A 22,191-nucleotide genomic window follows, 5' to 3' on the forward strand; every position below is an offset into this window, starting at 1 on the left:
TCCAGTGATCAACTGCTCTGTCGGGTGTTTGTAAAGGCAAGCACCTTCCACAATCAACCATGAGGGAAGGATCTTCATAGACCTTCAAACAGAAACGATTCCAAGATGCAACATTAATTATAAGAATGTTATAACACTTCAATCCACCTGTCCATACCCAAGTTCACTGTAAGTACTGTACTAAAGAAATGCAAAATTCTTTGATGTCCAGTTTAGAATATTGGCAGAACTACTCCCAGTTTAACCAGATTTCAGCATAGGTGCAGACCTGCACTTCAGTTTTTAAGGAACTCTACTCTGTTAAAGTTTATGGAAGAGGCGTGGTTTACAGGCTACTTATCACAGAATTAAGCAGGAAATTAGTTTAATATGCCTTATAAACCTAGAAAGTTTAGTGTATGACACTAAAACTCATAAAACGACGAGTTACACTGCATACTTGACTGGTATGGATTTGACGGTAGCCTAGAGATGTGACTGTGTTAGCAGGTTTGAATTCGAATCGTTGGCAACATTTAAGGTTGCCATGAATGTCTCGTAGTAATGTTATATTGAAAAAAATACTGTGGCGAAGGATCTCACTTTTTCAGCGTGATATCACTCCATGCTACATTGCACTCTGTGACCAGTAATATCTTGTAATAACTGATGTCCAGGATCTACCTTGACAAAATCCGAATTCCTGACCTACACTAAGCTTCATTACTCTGAGAAATTTTGGAATGCCGCTACAGGTTCCGAAAGGGCAATTATCGAAACATTATCATATTTTAAGCTGCTTTGCAAATAATACTTTGATTTTTTTTCACAAGGTGTTTACTAAAAATAGTGGTTAATAATAGCAGTCAGTTCTAGCCTGTGATAAATGCATACACTCTCTATTAAAATAAGTCACCGCAGCAAATGGTAAGTCTTCTTTACTAAAGTAATATGCTGTAAATGTTCACAGACTGTCTATTTTATCAAAATCCGTTGAAACATATAACGCTCCATTAATTTTAACAATTTACATGGATAATATATCGAGCGTATGCGATTCATGGAAATAAAATAAAATGATTAAACGCAATATTCTATTACTTTGTTGTTTTTTTTCAGACAAAATAATGTTTTAGCTATAGTAACAACCTTCGTGAATGACGATTCACGAAAGCATCACTAAAAATAGTTACATTCAAAACATATGTTGACAGAGCTTTGTCTAAGCATGTGCAAGCGACACTGCGTTATTCTTGCAGTTGAGGATTCTTTTATCATTTGTTGGTTGACAGCGTCACCTTTCACCATGGTTTCTCGGATTTTTGAAAGAATTATTACACAGGTTTTTAAGAACTTGTTTGATCGATTGAATAAAGCTGCCTTCTTGTTTAAGTAAGTAGTTGTTGATTTCATTTATAACTATTCTTAATCGACGCAGTAGGAATTTCAAATAAAACAAAATTTAAAGATTTATTAGTAAGAGTTATTGCGTGTGATAAAAAAACTCTTAAGTTTATTGTATTTAGTAAAATAAGATCAAAAGATATAGATATATATGTACAAATAAATTTCAAAAGTTGTATATAAAAACAAATTAACGAAGACGTTTATAATGTTATTTAATAAAATCATTTAGCGACCCGAAAAACTGTTACTCACAAGTAAACTGTTAGACCGCAATGTGCATTCTCTTTAAGCCAGGTTCGTTTAAATACAGCGTAGGAAGTAGAAAACAGCAAAGCTAGATCACGTACTATACTCTTAATTCTAATCTCCTTATGGCTGTTACTAACTTTGGTTCACCATATTCGATCCTAATCTTCCTTAGTTGAATATAACTTTGGTGATTATATTCTCTAACACGGTATTTTTCATTTTTCTTTGATTTTTTTAGCTTATTCATTTTTATCTTATGAACTAGAAAGCATATAATAAGCAATATAATATCGTAGTTTTAATGACACATATAATTATATATCTTGACTTTTTGGCAGTTAATTCAAACGAAGGTATTATATGTTAATATTTTTATGTTGTGTCTTTTTATGTTTGATCAGAATCAAGTAACACAGACACTTACAGATATATATTAACATCGCATAAATCAAAGAAAGGATGTTTTGAATTTGTAATGATTTAGGTATGGCGACGCAAAACAATTGCTATAAAACAATGTCAATCGCCAACTTTTCAATTCATTGTTATGCAAATCAGTTATATGAATACAAAAAGTGAGTCGGTGACATGCGGGAGAATTAGTTCTTTTACAGATAAATTGAGCTTCACCATGTAACATTATATGAAACATATACTAATTTTAAGATAATCCAAAATCAGATAAGCTTCATTTGCATACACAGGCATGATACATATCACTGATAACAGGTGGAGATATGGTATGTACAGGATTAAACACTGACTGGTGTATTGATCTCTACATTCTTCAGAATGGAACTATTACTCTCTCAAATTATATAAACCATATCTTGTGGCCCTTTCTACTACATGATGGTACAAATGAAATTCATTTTGACAAACAATAATTACAATGTCAACCATACTACATTCGTCGACATATTCCTTGGAGAAGAGGGGAATGAATGAATACACTCTTACCGATTCTCAATTACGAGGTCTGTTCAAAAAATACGCGGACAGACGTCATAAAACAAAATGTACTGTATTTAGAAGTTACAGGTCTGGGATCCCTTCAAAGTACTCTCCTCCCCAACGCACACACTTATCCCAACGGTGTTTCCACTTGTTGAAACAGTCCTGGTACGCTTCTTTTGTAATGCCCTCCATCTCTTTCGTCGCATTTGCCTTAATCTCGGAAATCGTCTCAAATCTTCTTCCTTTTAAGGGTCTTTTGAGTTTGGGGAACAAGACAAAATCGCAAGGAGCAAGGTCAGGTGAGTAGGAGGGGTGGGGAAGAACAGTGATCGAGTGTTTGGCCAAAAACTCACGAGTTCTGAGGGCTGAATTTCGCAGCAACGCGGTGCATCTTCAATTTTTCGGTCAAAATCTCGTAACAAGATCCAACTGATATCCCACACTCTTCAGCAAGCTTCTTGACAGTCAGACGTCGATTTGCCCGCACCAAGGTGTTGATTTTGTCGACGTGTGGGTCGTCAGTTGAGGTGGAAGGACGTCCAGGACGCTCATCATCTTCAATGGACTGTCGACCATCCTTAAAACGTTCATGCCACTTGAAACATGCCGTACGCTTCATAGCAACATCGCCGTAAGCTGTGTTAAGCATAGCAAAAGTTTCAGTCGCAGATTTTCCAAGTTTAACACAAAATTCCATAACAAGTCGTTGCTTTTTCAGGTCATTCATTCTGAAATCCGCCAAACGAAAAAATCGCACTTCACTTAAAACCGCGTAGCTAATACACAAATGAAGATATCTGCAATCGGGAAATGGCGTCGTAATCAGCTGATCTGTGCAAACCTAGCGACACCAAGCGGATTCCCCTGGAACCAACTGGAGCCGCGCAATTCAAACAGTCCGCGTATTTTTTGAGCAACCCTCGTATATTATTATAATTATTCATGAAAATACATTATATCTCAGTCGTATTAAGGTATTCATGGTAGATACACCGTATTTTGTTGAGGTACTCCAGGCAATAAAGGTACTTTATGGTCAAGATTATCTCAGAGCCTTATTAACTCTCTTATTTGAATTATGTGATGTTGGTGTAAGCGGCCTTTGCTGCTCATGGTAACCGTATTTGCATTGAAGTAAAAATTCATGAACTATAAATATATAAAGGAAACTTCTGCCAATTTTTCATTTGCATTCATAGGTTGAATGCCCAATTATTTACTTTTCAGAACACTTCAATATTACCAGATGCCTGATTTGCAAAAAAATGAAAGGAAGGATGGAGATTAGCATTGTTTTATTATAATACATGCATGGATCCATATTTAAATTGTTAAGTCTCTTTTTCTTTACTTTCCTTAACGTTAGCATTAGTTTAAGTGTTATTTCTTATAATTGCTTTATTTAAACAGAGAGAAGTTCAAAGTTTGGCAAGTGAAGCGAGTTGTTAACCCTTACATTTTTGCCTTCTCTTTTTGGAAAGTAAAAGCTCTTGTCATTCTGCTTGCGTTTATTTTTGTGTACTTGTTTACTGCAAATGTAATCCCGTCTTCGCAACTAAAAATTCGAGTGAAAAAAATCTCACCAACTGAATGGGAGACAATTCAGCACGCTATTATAACCCCAAAGCCTTTCTCATCCCATCCTTTCGAGCCAGAGGGTTCATTCCAGTTTAACTGGATCGGAGTACAGGAAACAAATAGTTGGACAGACAACTGGGTTAATGTGAAACCAGATCTAGATGTCTACTCAGCGTATTTTGATAATCGATCTAATTTGCTTGGTGGACCAATGATCAGAATAATTGCAAAAACAGAAACTAAACCCCTGGATTTAGTATCAAACATTGAGTGTTGGGTAAAGTTTTCTTCACCTGAAAGGGAAAAACATATTATTAAAATTCCAATAAATGATTCAGATATCGACAAAATTCATAATGCATGCAATCTGATATGTTCCAATGCAATATTCATGGAGAGTATACCTACCTATGTAGGAGTAAAATCAATTTCGTCTTTCGAAGATCCAACCTGGATCAAAATTCACAATATTCCTAATGGCTCGGTTGATTCTCAAGTGAAAATCGCAGTTTGTGTTCCCCCATTTAATGATTCGATGAATAAAACGCGTTTATTGGCTGAGTTTGTGTCCTTTTACTCTGTGCTGGGTGTCAGTCACTTTTCATTTTACAACTACGGCACAACAACTAAGTTTCGAAGATTGTTAGACGTCATAGCACAGACTGAAGGTATGTCGGTGGACGTTCTTCCATGGACATTGACGTGGGAAAAAAATAAAGTTACTTATCCAGCACAAGGGTCCTCTTTTGCCTACTACTCTGGTCTCCAAGACTGTGGTTATCGACATATGCATCATTATTCTCACCTGATGTTTCTAGATATCGAAGACTTCCTAACTCCCATCAACCGAAATCACACAACCTTGGTTGAACTCATCCAGCATCTGGACGCTAATGGTGCCGGAACTTGCTGTGATGTATATAGATTCACCCAATCTATCTTCTGCTTAAAATTTCCATCTTTCGTTTCGCAGTTTCCTAATTTTTCGAATTTTGTTACATTCTCGAAGCGAATCGCTAGACCAACAGCCGTCCTTTCTGCAATGTGGCCAGCGTATTTAAGATACATCGTACGACCCGATAAAGCAGTTTTGTTCGGTCCTCACGACAGCTATTTGCTGCCGAAAACCAGCAAGAAAAATACAGAGAATCGGGCTTTAGTGCATCGCTATATTGATCTTCCTAGATGTGACTTTAATCAAGAGAAACAAAAAGTTATTTATGTAGACTTAATACCCAACCTGTATGGAGAGGAAATGGTAAAGATAATGGGACCTTGGATAAATTATATTTGATGTGAAAGAGTTTGAAAACAAATAATGGTATTATTTGTATTTAAAATGTGCTATAAACAGAATATCATATTATATGCAAAGTATTCACTGTGTTTATTGTTTAACATAATTTTTGTAAAATGTTTTAGATTTATATTTCACTCCAAATTTCATGATTATCATAATATCACTAACCTAGCTTCCATAATTAATCATTTCCATTACCTTTAATATAATTGTCAATAAAATAAGATGTATTTCTCTTTTATAAGCTTCAAAGAAATAATTCTTGTTGGTAAACTTTAAGTTATTGAAAGTGTTATCCGTTTCACGATTAATTTTATTGTTGTAATGGAGGTTACTTTCAGAGAGACTATACGAGTTGTTTACCTGGAGGAAACCCCGGATTAAAGCATGGGCTTGCTGGGCTGAAGCTCAGGGCCTCAAGCTATAACTATAAATGTATTGCACATAGAGGTTCTGTCTCGAGGGGCCTCTATAATTTAAAAAGCCTGGGGCCAATAAAACCTTTCATCCGGCCTTGCCTGGAGGTACTTGTTACTGCTTTGTTTTATTTCTGTGTAAAATATTCTGGATGTTCACACTCAGGTAACTTATTGTTCTAGCATTCAGTATACTTTTTTATTATTTAATCGAGAATACTTTTTTTTAAATATTCTATAATAGATTTACTTTGGTGATTTCCCTATTGTTTACTAATATGTACAATTTCTATTGTTAAATAAAAGTAGCTTTCCTACTGTCGAATTACACTTGTTTTAATAAATGAATAGACGTGTCTTGTCGTTGCATGATAGCCTATACTGCTAACAATCAGGTTTCGAAACCTGTCATGTGTAGAATACAGATAGCCCTGTGTATAATGCTGTGCCTAAAGATAAAGAGCATAACTTGCGTAAATTAATTAAATGTGACTTTCGTATTGTCAATCACCAGATGAGTTTCTTGGTGTTCATTTTCATGTCAATCATTTGATAGTTGTGAGTGCCAAAATCTCGATATCATGATTATATAAAGTTCTAATAGATATAAATTTTCCATATGTCGTAGAAAATATGTTTATTTTATGGAAGTTTTTCTTTATACTGAAAAGTAAATGTTACGGTCTACAGAGTGAAAGGTGGAACATATGCCGAGTCTTCTTGTCCTAGTATTACCATCTGATTCTTCTATTTTTGAGCCACACCTGTGAAAGAGAAAAACGTGCACGTTTCGTACAAGATATATCACGACACTTTTGCTTACATATTGAAGAACGAGCTCTTATCTGTAACTGTAAATAAGAAAATTCCAAAAAGGTCAACATGTGGCACTTCGTTTCTGGGCGAAGCTACACAAACCAATTTCAGAAAATAATTTTTCCTTCGATTGAAAAACAAACTTTCGTATTACATTACTATTAAAGTTACGGTGTTTATGACAAATTTTAATCAAGTATCAATTGCTTTCTATTCCTAAAACTTCACTTTTATTAATTAAAAATCGTTCCAACATTAAATGTATAAGATTTTAAGTTCAACAGTTTCTAACAATTGAAAATGTATGCTAAACACAACTGAACTATAACAATATGAAATTATTATAGTGTCAGATAAAATACCAATTGTTATTACCAAGAGGTTAGGGGTCGACTCTTCAGAAACATATACGAGTTAAAATATAAAACATTTTTAATCAGGATAACATTTTGGACGTATATTCTTAGTATCAGTAAAGTATATATATATATATGTAATGTTTAATTAAACGTAGTTCTAGGCATGAAACCTTCCCTTTCAATCATATGAAATACAAAATTGTTTAGTTGGACGACTTATAACATGCTATACGTTAAATCAATGTTTTAATTACCTTAAAGTATTGTTTGTTTTATTTGTAAAACCTTAATAAAACATTCGTCGGAACGTGAAACAGAAATTATTTGGTGAGGTTTGTAAACATTGTATTTTCAATAAAAAATACAGTTGATTACAACTAGGATGACACAAACTATTCCTACTATAATAACAGTATCTACCATACAGTTCTAATTTCTACTCATTGTCTTCTTTTATAAAATGTTTTCTTATTGCTCAGTGGTAGCGTTGAAGTCCTTGTTCATTTTTTGTGAGAGCCACAGCACCACTATACAGCTTTCTGATTGTCACGAACAAAGATAAAACTGTTTATTAATTATTGTTTTTAAGTTGCCTTATGGAAGGTGAAACTAATATTTTTTATATTTATTCCATAACTTGGCTGCAAATTATCCAGAGTTAATGAAGTAAAAAAATAAATAAAAAGTTCACTTCTTTTTATTGTTTTGTAATGGTTTCCTATTTCTCGTCAAACACTGGAAATAATACACTGTGATTATTTAAAATATGAAATAAGTAGAAGAATATTGTGGCAGGATATTGAAATAACAGGAACAAATGGTATCCATGTGCTCAAATAGTACGTTATAATGTTTTGTTTACAGGTATAGTAAAACAATTTTGAATTTTATAAAGACATGTATGGATTAATATATAATGTAACGAAGTTAGCTTTAATAATAAGGAAAGTTTTAATGCTACAAAAAGTACTGAAACAACAATATCATAAATACAAAAACTGAGTTCAAAGATATCACCACGTTGGTAAATCAATGTATTTGTGTTATCCTGAGCCAAAATAAGGATACCTTTTATTAAAAATTTTAATTAACTCAGTTTCTGTAATTTTACTTTCTTGTTTCACAACTTTTTTAACATTAAAGCCTTTTATGTTACTATACAGTTCGTTAGTTGCGTACACATCAATGGCTACCCATCCTTATCAAAATGTATCTCAGAACTTTTTTCTCTGCTTTATTAATAAAAGTGTTAATACCCATACCAGCTGTTTTGAGATAGAGTAATCCAAGTATTGGGCGAACGTATACGTGATTCGATTTTATTACTCATCAGGATCAAAGTCAACGTGCACTCAAATCTGATTATCTGCCCAAATTTGTGAAATTTTGATTTACTTCAAAAACACGTATATAGCAATTTAGGCGGTTTTACAAGTACAATAATCTATAGTTTTACTCAGCCAGTTATTGCAAAATAGTCATTGTTAATATTCAAACACTTTAAACGTGGTTTAAAAGGGCGAGTTTTACTGCTGCTATTTTGGTTCATCACAATCCATACTGTTAGATACTACTGTATTCATTAATAATAACATTTAGTCCCTCGAGGTGAATTCCTGTACATGATGACGGAACCTCCCGCAGTTTACCTCCTCTGGGATCTGAACATCCACTCACGTGTTTGCCGTGCGTGGCGACCCGTGAAAGGGAGAAGAAGATTATGGTGGTTGAGAGTTCGAATCTTAACACGTCACTTTGACCTTGAATTTCTGTAGACGGCCGGCCATGGAGTAGTTCTCCCCAGAGTCACTCGGCTGGTCCTACTGGCCTAGGGTCAACCGAGTACCAACGTTGAATATTCTCAGCGAGTGTCGTGGACATTATGCTTGATATTGGTGTTTAGATATAGTGCTCACAAAACCCTGACATTGTTCGTGTTTGGCATTGTAGTGCATCCCCTCGTAGCGCTTCACGGCGAGTTGAGCCAATAGGCACTGAAATTTCCTCTATTTATTATGGATACGTCAATCCATAAAAAAAATAAAATTGAGAAAAACAGATAATTGGAAAACGACAACGCATGGACGACTCAGCCACCATCATTCCTCACCTCGATTACTCTTCTTCATTCATTACCTGAAAAAATTATTAAAGCAGATATCAGTGATGTTGAGAAAACCCACTTGTAGAGAAATATATATGCAAAAACGGCTCGTTTGGGTTGAGAGAATATTTTACATAGAAGAGCGAACAACGTTTCGACCTTTTTCGGTCATCGTCAGGTTCACAAAGAAAGAGGTAACTGACCGGAAGCTGACCACATGTTTGGAAGGGGTTGTGTAACTGAGTGTCGGAATGTAGAGAGCGGTGTTAGATGTTTGAATATATAATTTTATTTATTTTATTATATTAATATAGGTATAAAGGCGTTCCTTTATATTGGTTTATTTTGGGTTTAAGTTGTTGTATAAGTAAGGCTTCTTTAGTTTTGCGTTTGTTTATGTTTGTTTCTTTATTTAGTATTTGAGTGTTTTCTATGGTTATGTTGTGTTTGTTTGACTTGCAGTATTCGAAAACGTGTGAAGGTGACTTTTTATGTTCTTTGAATCTGGTTTCCACTTTTCTACTTGTTTCTCCAATATAGAAGTCGTGGCATTTATCACATTGTATTTTATAAATAATGTTGGTGTGGTGTTTGTCAGTGTAGTTTTTACATAGTATAGACCTCAGTTTTGTGCCTGGTTTTTGAATAAATTTGGTATTAACTGGAATGTCATATTTTGTTACTAGTTTTTGCCAAATGTTGGTTATTTGTCTGCTGATGTCAGGAATATATGGTATAGAGCAGTATATGGTTTCGTGGTTTTTTGATTCGTGAGCTGTATTTACTTTAGTTGGTTGATTTTGCTTTCTGTGTAGGTGTGTGCGTATAATGTTTTCTACGGTTTGTGGAGGAAACTTATTGATGTTGATGAAGTATTGTTTTATTTTGTCTAATTCATCGTTAATTTTATCTGGTGAGCATAGTTTTATGGCTGTGTTTATTTGTTTTCTTAGTGTGTTGAGTTTTTGTTTTGTTTCATGTGCTGAGTCCCAAGGAATGTATAGTCCAGTATGGGTGATTTTTCGGTGGATTTCTGTTTTGAATTGTGTGTCGGTTCTTGTAATTTTGAGGTTAAGAAATGATATTTGATTGCTTTCTTCCTGTTCACATGTGAAGTTAATGTTGGGATGTATAGAGTTAATGTGATTGAAAAAATTAAGTGTGTGTTCTGTAGATTTGAATCCCGCAACCGTGTCATCTATATATCTGTACCAGTATAGTGGTGGATGTAATGCTGTGTTAATTGCTTATGTTTCAACTTGTGTCATAAAATATTGGCTAGAACTGGTGATACTGGGTTGCCCATGCTTAGGCCATTTGTTTGTATATAGTTTTGGTTGTTGAACATGAAGTTTGTCTTTATCGTGGTGAATTCTATGAGGGTTGCTAATTGGTTGCTGGGAATGTCTATAGGCCCTAACCCAACTATAGACAAGTTTACTTGTCAAACTGCTGGGTGTCGTTCTCGCAACGACCTAAGCACTCGCCATATAAGGAAAACTGTGACTCGAACTTTGTTATTACACCACTTTGTAGGCCTAATTTATGTGCATTATTTTGTATGAAGTTTCAAAGAAGGCTCTCAATTTAGCTGCAATGAAGTGTTTTGTTCTGGGGCTACAAAGTGTGGTTGTAGCTGGTTGTTTAATAACGTGTATTTTCTCTGCTGGAATCAAATTTCCACTAGCTTTATACAAATGATTCAACACTATAGATATTCCTTTATTATATTTTACGTAGTATTAATGTATAATAACGGATTAACAACATTGCGTTTTTAAAGCATTTATGGGTCATGAGTAAAGTATAAATTAGTCACCCTCGCTTGCTTACTCTTACTTTTAAAAAATGCCATACAATTTGATAAACTAAATTTATTATCAAGAAAAATAAGTAAATAGTAAAAAAAATCATTATTTAATTATACAATTTATATTTTATTATTATAACCGCAATGCATGGTACGCCCCTTACCGCAGTGGATCCTGTGCAACTGCTCTTTTTGCCAATATTCCTGTGCTCGTAATCTTTTAGGACCGCAAAGTATTGCATGTGGTTTGTGTGTGCACTCAGAGTAAATTAATGGAGGATAAATACATTAATCTATTAGTGTATATTCTATAAAGTTAATAACTTTATAATTTTCTAATTATAAAACGAAACTTAAACTTTAGGAACTAAAAGATAAAACAGTAGAAACCTCAAACTTCTATCCGTAATTGAAACAATATCAGTAACGTTTCAGGTACAAATTGTTACATTTTCTGCGCTAAAACATAAAATGTTGCTCTATAAATTTTCGAACTGTTGTATTTTTACTTACTTCTTTATGACACACATGCTCTCCACTAGCTTAGCTAAAAACCAAATTTCAGTACTTGTGGTGGACAGAGCACAGATAGATACCCCATTGTGTGACCTTGTGCTTAACAAAGAATAACAAACTAATACACACATACAAATAAGTTACACATTTTTGGTGCATAACCACATCTTTTTAACATATCAATAAACACTTCTACTAGCAACTACTTACTATAGGGATTAATAGGATTACACAAAGGCAGAAATATTAATGATAATGTAACTTGTATCAGGATGTCGTAATATGTGGAATGTCGGTAACTTCATACATTTATTGCTATACAGAGGGCTTATTACAGTGTTAAAACAGTTTTAACATACAAACCAGCAGATCTCATGACAGTTGTAGCCGTGGTGAAGTTAAATGCATCAAAAACTACATTTTAACATTGTTTGGAATTTTGTACGGAGCGTGATACCATGGAAAACTTATCATATTGGGAATGTTATGATGTAACAGTTTGTGTTTAAATGCACTGTAATTATAAAGATATGTTTAGATTAATAATTTTGATTTTCTTTTCTGTTATTGGAAAACAAAGAAATATGGATTAACCTGTTAACTGCCAAGTATTTCAGCTGCTACAATATAACTCTAATGCTTCTTCATTTTGTAATTTTTTTCGTGATGCCATTTTGGATCGAAAATGAAACAACTTGGAAGTAGGTCAATGCATGTATGATGCTGACATCTAGCGTTGAAGTTAGGTATTAATGAGGCCGAATTAACTCGTCCGTGGCACTGTGTTACCAATCGGCTTGGACGAGTTATCTCGTCTACGCCACTGAACAGGTTAATTTGGAGCATGAGGATCGTTCAGAAAGAGACCCATAATACGTCGTACCTCGCTATGATAAGAAACGTACAGTATCTTGGACGAGTGAGAATGCACGACATATAGTCAGTGATAAAAACGATGTATATCTAGTAACGAGGTAATGGAGTGTTGTTTCACTAAGATATGGTTTCTGGTTACATCCTACTGATAAGTGTCTCCAAATTATTCAGCTGCTCAATTCAGACAGTAATTGTTGTTACACCAGTGCAAAATTTGCTTTTTGATATTTGTAACCAATCATTTCTTATTTCCATTATGCAGCAAAACATTAAACTTAATAGAGCAATGATGTTCCCAAAATTTCTACCTCTCTATCATTCTTATATTTGAAATTAAGCATTATTTCTGGTAGGATCCTTGACTAATTGGTGAAAAAAGCCATCTTGAACAATTTTCAAAATCCTTTCTTTCTCATGTTTTGTCTCCAGCATTTCCCAACCTGTATGCCTGAAATTAAAATCACCCACAATTGCAACTTCATTAGTATCTGAAATATTATTCACTAGTATATATTCTTGCTAATTTCATCAGTATTATTTGTTGGTCTATAAGATATTTTCACTAAAAGTATTTTCTTTTTTATGTATTAATAGAGAGCCAAATGGACTCAGTCTCCTAGCTATTTATTATATTTAAAATCCATAATTTCAACAGGACGTAACTCACATTTTACATATAAAACTACTCCTCCTCTTTAATACTACATCCCCATTAGATAACCTGTAATCCTGTATTTAAAAGACATTTCTGATATCAACATCATTTACATCTAACCATGTTTCATGTATTCATCATGACGAGGAGCCCACTTCAAGTAAAAATATATCTCAAGGTGGCTGGTATGGGTATTAAAATTTTTAATAAAATAAAGTAGAGAACAAAGTTTCGACTTTCGTAGGTCATCTTCAGATTAACAAAGTTTATAATTCCCACATCAGCTTCTTGAAATACATGTTTCAGTTAGTCCCATTATATCAAAATTCTCCACTCCTACCAGTGCTCTAAGTCATCTATTTCTTTTTATACTTCTAGCATTGCAATAGTAACAATTAAGCATAACCTTATAACTACTTCTATACCTATTTCACGTTAAATTGTTCTCTGCCACATATTCTTTTTTGCATTTAGTGTTTTTCCTACCCTTCACTACTGTCTAGTCGTAATTTGAAACTTCTCTTACAGCTTACTTAAAAGCCTTAGCAAACAAACTAGCCCTACCTTAATTCAATGTAAACCATATATCCAAAGAAAGATCCCTTCTTTTGTTAAATGATTGCAGAAGTTCAGTCAGCCAATCTGCTCATTCTTACATACTAACCTAAACCCAGCATTTAGCCCTAATAACCTACTTATAACCTATATCCACATTTAACTCTCTGCAGTATCCCTGACAAAATTAAGTTATAGCCTTATTACTTACTTAATTAATCAGCTCCTCTGTTATATCTCTTCCTAGATTATTAGTTCCTACATGCACCACAAAAAACTATATCTCTGTTATACCCATTTATTATACCTTTAGATCTGTCAGTTATATCCTCCACTTATTCCTAGGTAGCATATTCTGATTCTTTTCTCCTTATTTACCTCAGGTATTCTATCTACAGTCATGTAAAAAAGTTAGGACACCCTATGAAAGCCTGTGTATTTTTGAAACATTTTTGGATATATAGATATTTAATATCAATTTCAACAATATTGAAAGATTATAGAAATATAACTAAACAATTAAAACTGAAGAAAAGACTTTTCAAGATCTTCTGTAAATGTAATTCTACAAAAATGCATATTCTAACTGAGGAAAAAGTTAGGACACCCTACCCCTAATAGCTAGTGTTACCCCCTTTGGCTGAAATAACTGCAGTGAGACGCTTCTTGTAGCCATCTACCAGTCTCTGACATTGGTCTGAAGAAAGTTTGTCCCACTCCTCAATGCAGAATTCTTTCAGCTGTAAGATGTTTGAGGGGTTTCTTGCATGTACAGCCCATTTCAAGTCACCCCACAGCATCTCAATGGGATTAAAATCTGGGCCAATCCAGAACTCTCCATTTCTTAGTTGTCAACCAGTCCTTGGTAGATTTACTGGTATGTTTTGGGTTATTGTCGTGTTGCAGAGTCCAGTTCTGCTTCAGCTTTAATTTTCTTACAGATGGTCTCACATGATCCTCAAGCACCCTCTGATACACAGTAGAATTCATGTTGGATTCTGTGATTGTGAGCTGTCCAGGTCCTGCTGCAGCAAAACAGCCCCAAGCCATGACACTTCCACCTCCATGCTTCACAGTTGGTATGAGGTGCTTTTCGTGGAATGCTGTATTTGGTTTACGCCAAACATGTCCTTGTTCTGGTGTCCAAATAATTCAATTTTGGACTCATCTGTCCAAAGAACATTTCTCCAGAAATTCTGGTCTTTGTCTACATTCTCTCTGGCAAACTTCAGTCTGGCCTTGATGTTTCTCTTAGAAAGCAAAGGTTTCCTCCTTGCACACCTCCCATGCAAGTTAAACTTGTGCAGTCTCTTTCTGATTGTAGAGGCATGCACTTTCACATCAACAGTAGCAAGAGCCTGCTGTAGGTCCCGTGATGACATGTTAGGGTGTTTGGAGACCTCTTTTAGCATCTTGTGGTCTGCTCTCGAGGTGAACTTGCTTGGACGACCAGACCTGGGCATGTTGGCAGTTGTTTCGAAAGCCCTCCACTTGTTAACTATTTTCCGGACAGTGGAATGGCTGATTTCAAAATCTTTTGGGATCTTTTTAAATCCCTTACCAGACTCATAAGCTGCTACAATTTTCTTTCTGAAGGCCTTAGACAGTTCTTTTGCTCTCACCATGGTGCTCACTCTCACTTCAACAGTCAGGAGCACACCAAACTAAATGTCTGAGGTTTAAATAGGGCAAGCCTCATTCAAAATGCTGAGTAACGATCTACTAATCATGTGCACCTGGTGTGATACATCTGTGTGTGAGTTGAGCCATTTTAAGTTGGAATAAATGTGGGGGTGTCCTTACTTTTTCTTCAGTTAGAATATGCAGTTTTGTAGAATTACATTTACAGAAGATCTTGAAAAGTCTTTTCTTCAGTTTTAATTGTTTAGTTATATTCCTATAATCTCTCACTATTGTTAAAATTGAGATTAAATATCTATATATCCAAAAATGTTACAAAAATACACAGGCTTTCATAGGGTGTCCTAACTTTTCACATGACTGTACATATCCTGTTAAGGAATCACCTATAAATATAACATACTTTCACTCACACCCTTCTCTGACCGTTTCGTTTTACTTTCCTCTAGTAGTTCCTCACCTGCAGAAGTCAAGGCCTGAAATTTGATGCTCACCAGAATAGAGTTATTATAACTAAATTCACTACTTTTACTCTAATAGTGCTCTTCCTTACTTCGTAAAAGTCTATATTAGCTTGTGTATTTCTTGCATGTATACATCCGAAAAATCTTGCTGTCCACAGTCTACATTTTTTCTTTTTCTTACTCTATTGTCTCTATTTTATTTTTCTCTCCTTAGTGGCACTGCGGTATGTCTTCAGTCTTACAATGCTAGAAATCAGGTTTTGATACCTATGGTGGGCAGAGCACAGATAGTCCTTTGTTGAGCTTTGTGTATAATTTCAAACTAATAAACAAACTACTTTATTACGATAGCCTCCAATTTCTCTTTCAGTGTACAAACATTACATAAAAATAGCACATCTTTACTACTAGATTCCTTAAGAGTACATGCCTGTCCTAAGTTCCTAAGTAAAACTCACTCATTGCATCCATTACACTTAAGAAACTATGAACGCTTAACTCTTACACTAGTCTTAACTATTGTATTTATACTTATACCCTGAAAATAAATACCCAGTACCAAATACGAACAGCCTCTGATTAATATTGTTACTGTTAAGCCCAGTGTTTAAGAATCAATTGTATAATATCTTTTATCACTGCTTTGTCTTCACACTAAAGTAATAGAGTACATCTTTAATTATACAAAACTTAGAAACAGAATTTAATAATTTATTTGAGCTAAGAATATAAGTAACATTAATAAAAACTGTATTTAGCTATAGCTTACATACATCTATTAACAGCATTCAAATTAATGGATCTAAATTCATGTAAACGATTTAATTCTTAAATGACAAAGAGCAAATAAAGTAGTTTTAGATTGTATTTATTTAATAAAACAATATAGTTATCCTGTTTTACGTTTACCATTTTGATGAAATATACATATCCTAAAGTATCATTATACATCCTACGCCTATAACTCTATATAACTATTGGGTTGAGGAATAATTCGTGAGCGTTTTTTCAAGTTAAAAAAATATATTCATAAATGAAACGCTTTCGCAAAATATTTCATGTCATTTGGTAGATAATTTTTTGTTCTAATAGATGGTGTGTTTGATTTTCATATGTCTTTAATTTTTGCTTTCATTTTCAGCTCATTAAATGGAATGTCAAGTGGACAAAATCGAGCATTTTCGACACCATCTGCTTTTCGCATTTAATTTCTTGCAATTTCGTTTAAAACAATGCATACTATATACCTAGGTATTACATGAAATAAAGTATCATAATAAATGTTTTGGGTGTAATGTGTTCATGCATTGAAGTATTGTATAGCCTTGCATGTAATGCTTGAATGAAATTATTTAAAACCGCTCACGAATTATTCCTCAACCTAATATATTACATTGGAGTAAAATGTACATCACTAAACACAAAGTTAAAACTTTGACCGTATTACTTTTATTTATCGAATTACCATATTTGGTTATTTTTATGTTATTTAACCCAAATAACTACAAGTTATGACATTAATACTAAATATTTTCAAAAGTGTAGAAGCTTAACTTTCAAATGTCCTCCCTCTTCATTTGTGTCTTCTTCCATACACTATGACTTTAGTAGATTACAATGCTAATAAAAATTAATTTTTATTATTACTGCTACATAATAAAGTAAAATAATCATAAATATAAATTTCCTACTAAGAAATGGTACTCACTTCTACACAACAAACAGCTTTTACCTCATGCACTGCCATAGATATTTTATTTACATGCCACAAGATATAAATTAAGTTTCTACATATTTTAATTTGTATTGTACCAAACTATAATGTAATCACGATTAAACTATAGCCCTTTAGGAAAACGATAAATTTTCTTTGCACAGCAAACCCTATAAAAACTAGCAGCAGAACAAAAACTCATTATTTCTTTGGCACAACTAGTCTTGTTTTAAGAATAGCTGAAACTTTTACATTCAACAAACTTCATTTCTATTCACCTTGTAGTCTTTTTTATCTCAATTGAATTTATTATATTAAAACAAATATGACATTTTAGGTTCATGTAAGAACTTGGGTATATTTGTTTAAATTTGATTCTCATTTTATCAAATTTGTACTTTTGTGAACACACTCCCATTTGTTGCTCTTGTTGTACAATCCATAATGAAGGTTTCCTTCACAACCTTCAATTCTCCTTTCTACCATTGCCATATAATACTCATTTTGTTTTTAACTAATAGAAGAAAAACAACTTTAGTAGTTATGCTGACGCACTGGAACCCAGATGTTGCTGCTATGCACTGATTGGCTGCCTCACGCAATCGGAAAAGCGCTAGACGATGACGTCTTATTAACCTGAAGTTGGGTGAAGGAGACAATAAAGTTCCATGAAAGTGAAAAACAATGTACATTGCTAGGAGATAGGTGATGCCATATTTTCAAAAAGTTGCACCAAAAGGTGCGTTGTTATATGAGAGGTGAAATTATACTTCTACAAAGTGAAAGAAGAGGACACTGTGTATGGGAGGTTATGTCATAATATTACTTACCAGAGATTGTGTTGCTTGGGCTGTGATATCTATGGATTGCTAAGATGTGATTACATTATTAATATTGTAGTCTATATTTAATTAAACGTTTTAAAAAAGTAAGACTTATTTGTATTTTTATTGTTTGTACGCTAATATTGTGTGAGATAGCTATAGTAGCTCAAACATTTATGTTGTCACAAGACAAGACGGTATTAGTAAGAGCAATGTTTCTGTAAGCAGGTGGTGTTACTAAGGGTAATGCTTCTATAGGTGACTGATGCTACTTAGGTTAATGGTACTAAAGGCAAATGTTGATACTATAGGTGGATAGTTTAATAGAATGATGAGCTCATAATAGGGTGTCTCAACATATGTATATGTCATTAAATTTATAGTTTTCACAGGAATGATATTTAATTTGCATAATTTTGTTATTATTACAGAAAATATTTTAACCTTTATCACAGTTAGGATTTCACCTTACAAGTCAAATTACATTAAAATAGATATTTTATCCTCTTATTTTAATCATTATGATAAGCATCATACTTTTCGTCTCTATACAAATATCTTATTTGTATAACACATTAAAAAGTTTTAATCTCTATCAAAATTACTTTTTATTTTATAAACAAAACTCTATTCTTTTTTCGTTCAATATATCACTTTATTTGCGTAACATACTTTGCTACAATTATCTGTTCTGAAAATGATAAATTTTCCCTGTTTACATAGTTATATAAATACTTATAACATGCAACAATTTAACACACAGTTGAACTGTTTCACTTTATAGGTTTGTTCGTTTGTTTGTAATTAATTTCCTACATAATGGGCAATTTGTGTTCTGCTTGCCACGGGTATCAAATTTAGGTTTCAGCCATTGTAAGTCTGCAAATATACTGCTATGCTACTGAGGCCACTTCATAAGTAAATAAACACTTATGCTGCTTGTTTTGCTAGATATAATGGCTTTGTAAATTAAACATATTCTTATTCTAACCTTTTATGTACGTAGCTATATTTCATCCATATCTCTAATTGTAACATCTGGTTAATAAACTCTGTAGTAAATAATTTTGCTACAGTTAAATTTAATGAATAAATGATATACGGTTTAACCAATAATTTTACTATTACAGAAACTGTTTGAAATAGTAACATTTACTATTTTATTATTGTATATATAACATTCACTTGAATTAGAACAAATATTTTAGTATTCATAGAGCAATGTGGTTTTAAAGTTTACCTGGCATATCAGGTGAAATACAGGACACTTACAGATACTTGATGGTTTCAGCATGAGACCTCAAGGCTGATGTTGAATACAGTTCCTCAAATTTGTTGAGAAAAACAGACATTGCAGCAGCAAGAAACTCCATGTTGTTTTTCAATTTACAGTCAAAAGAACATTTATATCAATGACTGCAAACTACTCTCAGAGTGGATACCTCCTGTCTTCTACCAACGACAAACCATTCACTCCATAATATACCAGGGAACAACAATGCCGACTGTTGAACCACATGTCTTGGCTCTTTAGATGTTTGGCTGCATACTTGGATGGTGTCAGACAGCACGAGTCCTTGGGGCTGTCATACATGAGTCTACAGGATCGTTTCCTTTTCACCAACTGGAATAAACACAGCAGTGGTAGTACATATAAGTAAAGGGAAGTAACAATTAAAAGAAAATGAAGGTCTCTTTTTTGATAAGTTATCTTGCAAGCGTATTATGAATGTTTATAATCCCATATCTAATATTTTACATTTTGTTAGTGGATGATAAAGACATTTAGTTCACAGGTTTGATTGAAAAGAAAATATAAAAAAATTGTAATTTTATTAAATTCTACTACACTTTTATGAAAGTTAACTTAATCTTGACAGTTTAGCATTTTATAATCTAAACATGTCTCAACTTGTGTTATTTTTAAATTTCAAATGTCATTGAGCTGTCAGCAGAACTTGCTCCTTGGATAAATTTGAAGAACACAACCCAAATTTTAATATTGGTGATACTGTTATTTTTTGTGTCTAAACAATTCGATCTTGAAGAATATGTATAGATTATGGTAAATTATATTTGTAAACAATAGTTTGGTTTGGTTTGAATTTCGCGCAAAGCTACACAAGGGCTATCTGCGCTAGCCGTCCCTAATTTAGCGCTGTAAGACTAGAGAAAAAGCAGTTAGTCATCACTACCCACCGCCAACTTCTGGGATACTCTTTTACCAACGAATAGCGGGAATGACTGTCACATTATAATGCCCCCACTGCTGAAAGGGCGAGCATGTTTGGTGTGACGCGACCATCAGACTACGAGTCAAACGCCTTAACCCACCTGGCCATGCCGGGCCTTGTAAACAATAGTAGTTTTAAACTACAAATATGCGAGTTTTAGAATGAGAATAGAAAGTAATGACTTAGAAAATATCTTCCTAATGTACCCTCATATCTTAAGAAAGTGAAGGTCATAATTGTCATTTTATATTTTGGTATCAAATATAAAATGAAAGATAAAAATAAATCTTTTTTTTACTGACTATTAAAGTTAGTGACAAACAAAATTCGTTTTTTCTAACTAAATTAGACTTAAGTACAGTGAACGTACAACTTACTATGTTTGTAAAATATATTGTGTAATGATAAATATTGTACAGTAAACGTGATGGATTTATAAAGTAATTTCCTGTGGATAAAAGATATATCATTTATTTTATACCATATCTTTTATTATAGGAATTAATAAAGCAACAAAAATGAAATAGTTTTCAATAACTTTTTACTGTGATCATTGTTAGTTTTCAGAATTTGTTTGCTCTTAAATTTTTTGAAGGAACGATGCATACACGTTATTTTTCATACCTTAAAAATCATCTTTTTTTAATTTGAAGATTTGGTCATAAATGTTTCATTGTGTAATGGTTGTCACTTCTCTGATTTTACTTACACATACTAAGCTATGGTAAAACAGATCAGTTTTAAGCAATAGGGTAGAAGTAATGCAAAGATTAAAATAACTAGAGTACTAAGTTCCAGCACGTCAAGGATAATAATTTCTTTTTATGGATTTCAAATGCATGATATGCTTTGTAGATTTTCTAAATGAAAGAACTTTCTATTATCAAATTAGCTCTAATCACATTGTGAAATGTCCTTTACGTTTCGTTTACTTTGATTTATTATATTAGACTAATCACATACTGCAACAAGTATATGTTGGAGAAATCATTACATTAGGCTACATGCCAGAATTTTATAGACGAACATTATTGTAAGTTTAGTAATAGTGTATTAGTTTAAATAATTCTTGAATATTTGTTAATAAATGTTTCAGTATGCATGAAACGTGTTTAGTTTGTTATTTTACTTACACATATTAAAGATATCTGCTTGAAACATATTAGGCTATGAAGAAACATGAATTTTATATAAGAAAATATAAATGAGTACTTGTATTAGATGCTCACACATATTTGTTAGACACTGATATATATGGGTTGAATTAATCATAAAAGATTAAGTTAGACACATGATTATCTGACATTTGATCGTTTGTCTGAGACTAGTATAAGTCCTATTTTATTAAGTAAAAGCAAGAAGTATAATAATTCATTCAATTTATAATGATGAAGAATTAATTTATATTTGATTATCTTTGTAAAACGTATAAGTAAACATGAAATATAATGCATCACGCATTACCATATATACTATAACGTGGCTTCAGATGTGGTTACTTATGTGAAAAAATAGCTTTGCTAAAATAAAAATGGTAGATAAACTAGTTTATCTACGTTTAAAGGTCAAAATACATTCATCTACATAGGACCTTGCAAATTAAAATTTTACTTGACTAGTTTACAATGAACACTCAGCATGATTAAATAATTTAAATTACTGCTGATGTCAAGGGTTATACAGCTGTAAGATATTACACTAATGGAATCTTGTCTTATCAGTTTTAACATCAGAGCA

At 33.1% G+C, this 22,191-nt stretch overlaps 2 protein-coding genes and 1 long non-coding RNA gene across 7 annotated transcripts in view; 1 reads left to right on the forward strand and 2 right to left on the reverse strand.

Annotated features, from left to right (window-relative positions):
- The first annotated feature begins 1,216 nt into the window (after positions 1-1,216).
- LOC143244621 (uncharacterized) lies at positions 1,217-21,555 on the forward strand. Of its 5 annotated transcripts, none has more exons than XR_013025241.1 (3): positions 1,217-1,371; positions 4,003-6,052; positions 19,512-21,555. XR_013025241.1 is itself a non-coding variant. In XM_076489641.1 (2 exons), the coding sequence occupies exons 1-2, from the start codon at positions 1,286-1,288 to the stop codon at positions 5,462-5,464; spliced, it is 1,548 nt and encodes a 515-aa protein (XP_076345756.1). In that variant the 5' UTR covers positions 1,217-1,285; the 3' UTR covers positions 5,465-6,208. The 5 variants fall into 5 exon arrangements, 1 of the variants encoding a protein (XP_076345756.1); XR_013025243.1 differs by lacking the exon at positions 4,003-6,052 and adding an exon at positions 17,918-18,324 and having other exon boundaries at positions 1,240-1,371; XR_013025244.1 differs by lacking the exon at positions 4,003-6,052 and adding an exon at positions 17,918-18,272 and having other exon boundaries at positions 1,240-1,371.
- LOC143244623 (uncharacterized) lies at positions 6,511-19,620 on the reverse strand. The gene is made up of 2 exons (XR_013025245.1): positions 19,493-19,620; positions 6,511-6,650 (listed from the first exon to the last, which is right to left on the reverse strand). It is a non-coding gene; the product is annotated as an uncharacterized LOC143244623 (long non-coding RNA).
- LOC143244620 (transforming acidic coiled-coil-containing protein 3-like) overlaps positions 8,366-22,191 on the reverse strand; it is a 102,252-nt gene continuing 88,426 nt past the window's right edge. The window contains exons 15-16 of the mRNA XM_076489637.1: positions 19,461-19,844; positions 8,366-9,197 (exon numbers count right to left, since the gene is read on the reverse strand). Of these exons, the coding sequence (XP_076345752.1) occupies positions 19,650-19,844 (195 nt within the window). The 3' untranslated portion in view covers positions 8,366-9,197; positions 19,461-19,649. The remainder of the gene's footprint in view (positions 9,198-19,460; positions 19,845-22,191) is intronic.

Source organism: Tachypleus tridentatus, chromosome 2 (genome assembly GCF_004210375.1).
Source record: "Tachypleus tridentatus isolate NWPU-2018 chromosome 2, ASM421037v1, whole genome shotgun sequence".
Classification (NCBI taxonomy): domain Eukaryota; kingdom Metazoa; phylum Arthropoda; class Merostomata; order Xiphosura; family Limulidae; genus Tachypleus; species Tachypleus tridentatus.

What these genes read in the sequence shown, in the direction of transcription:
- LOC143244621 (XM_076489641.1), top strand. Translation starts at nt 1,286, where the DNA reads ATGGTTTCTCGGATTTTTGAAAGAATTATTACACAGGTTTTTAAGAAC. An exon ending in AAAGCTGCCTTCTTGTTTAA is followed by an intron (nt 1,372 to 4,002) that starts GTAAGTAGTTGT and finishes TTATTTAAACAG; the next exon opens with AGAGAAGTTCAAAGTTTGGC.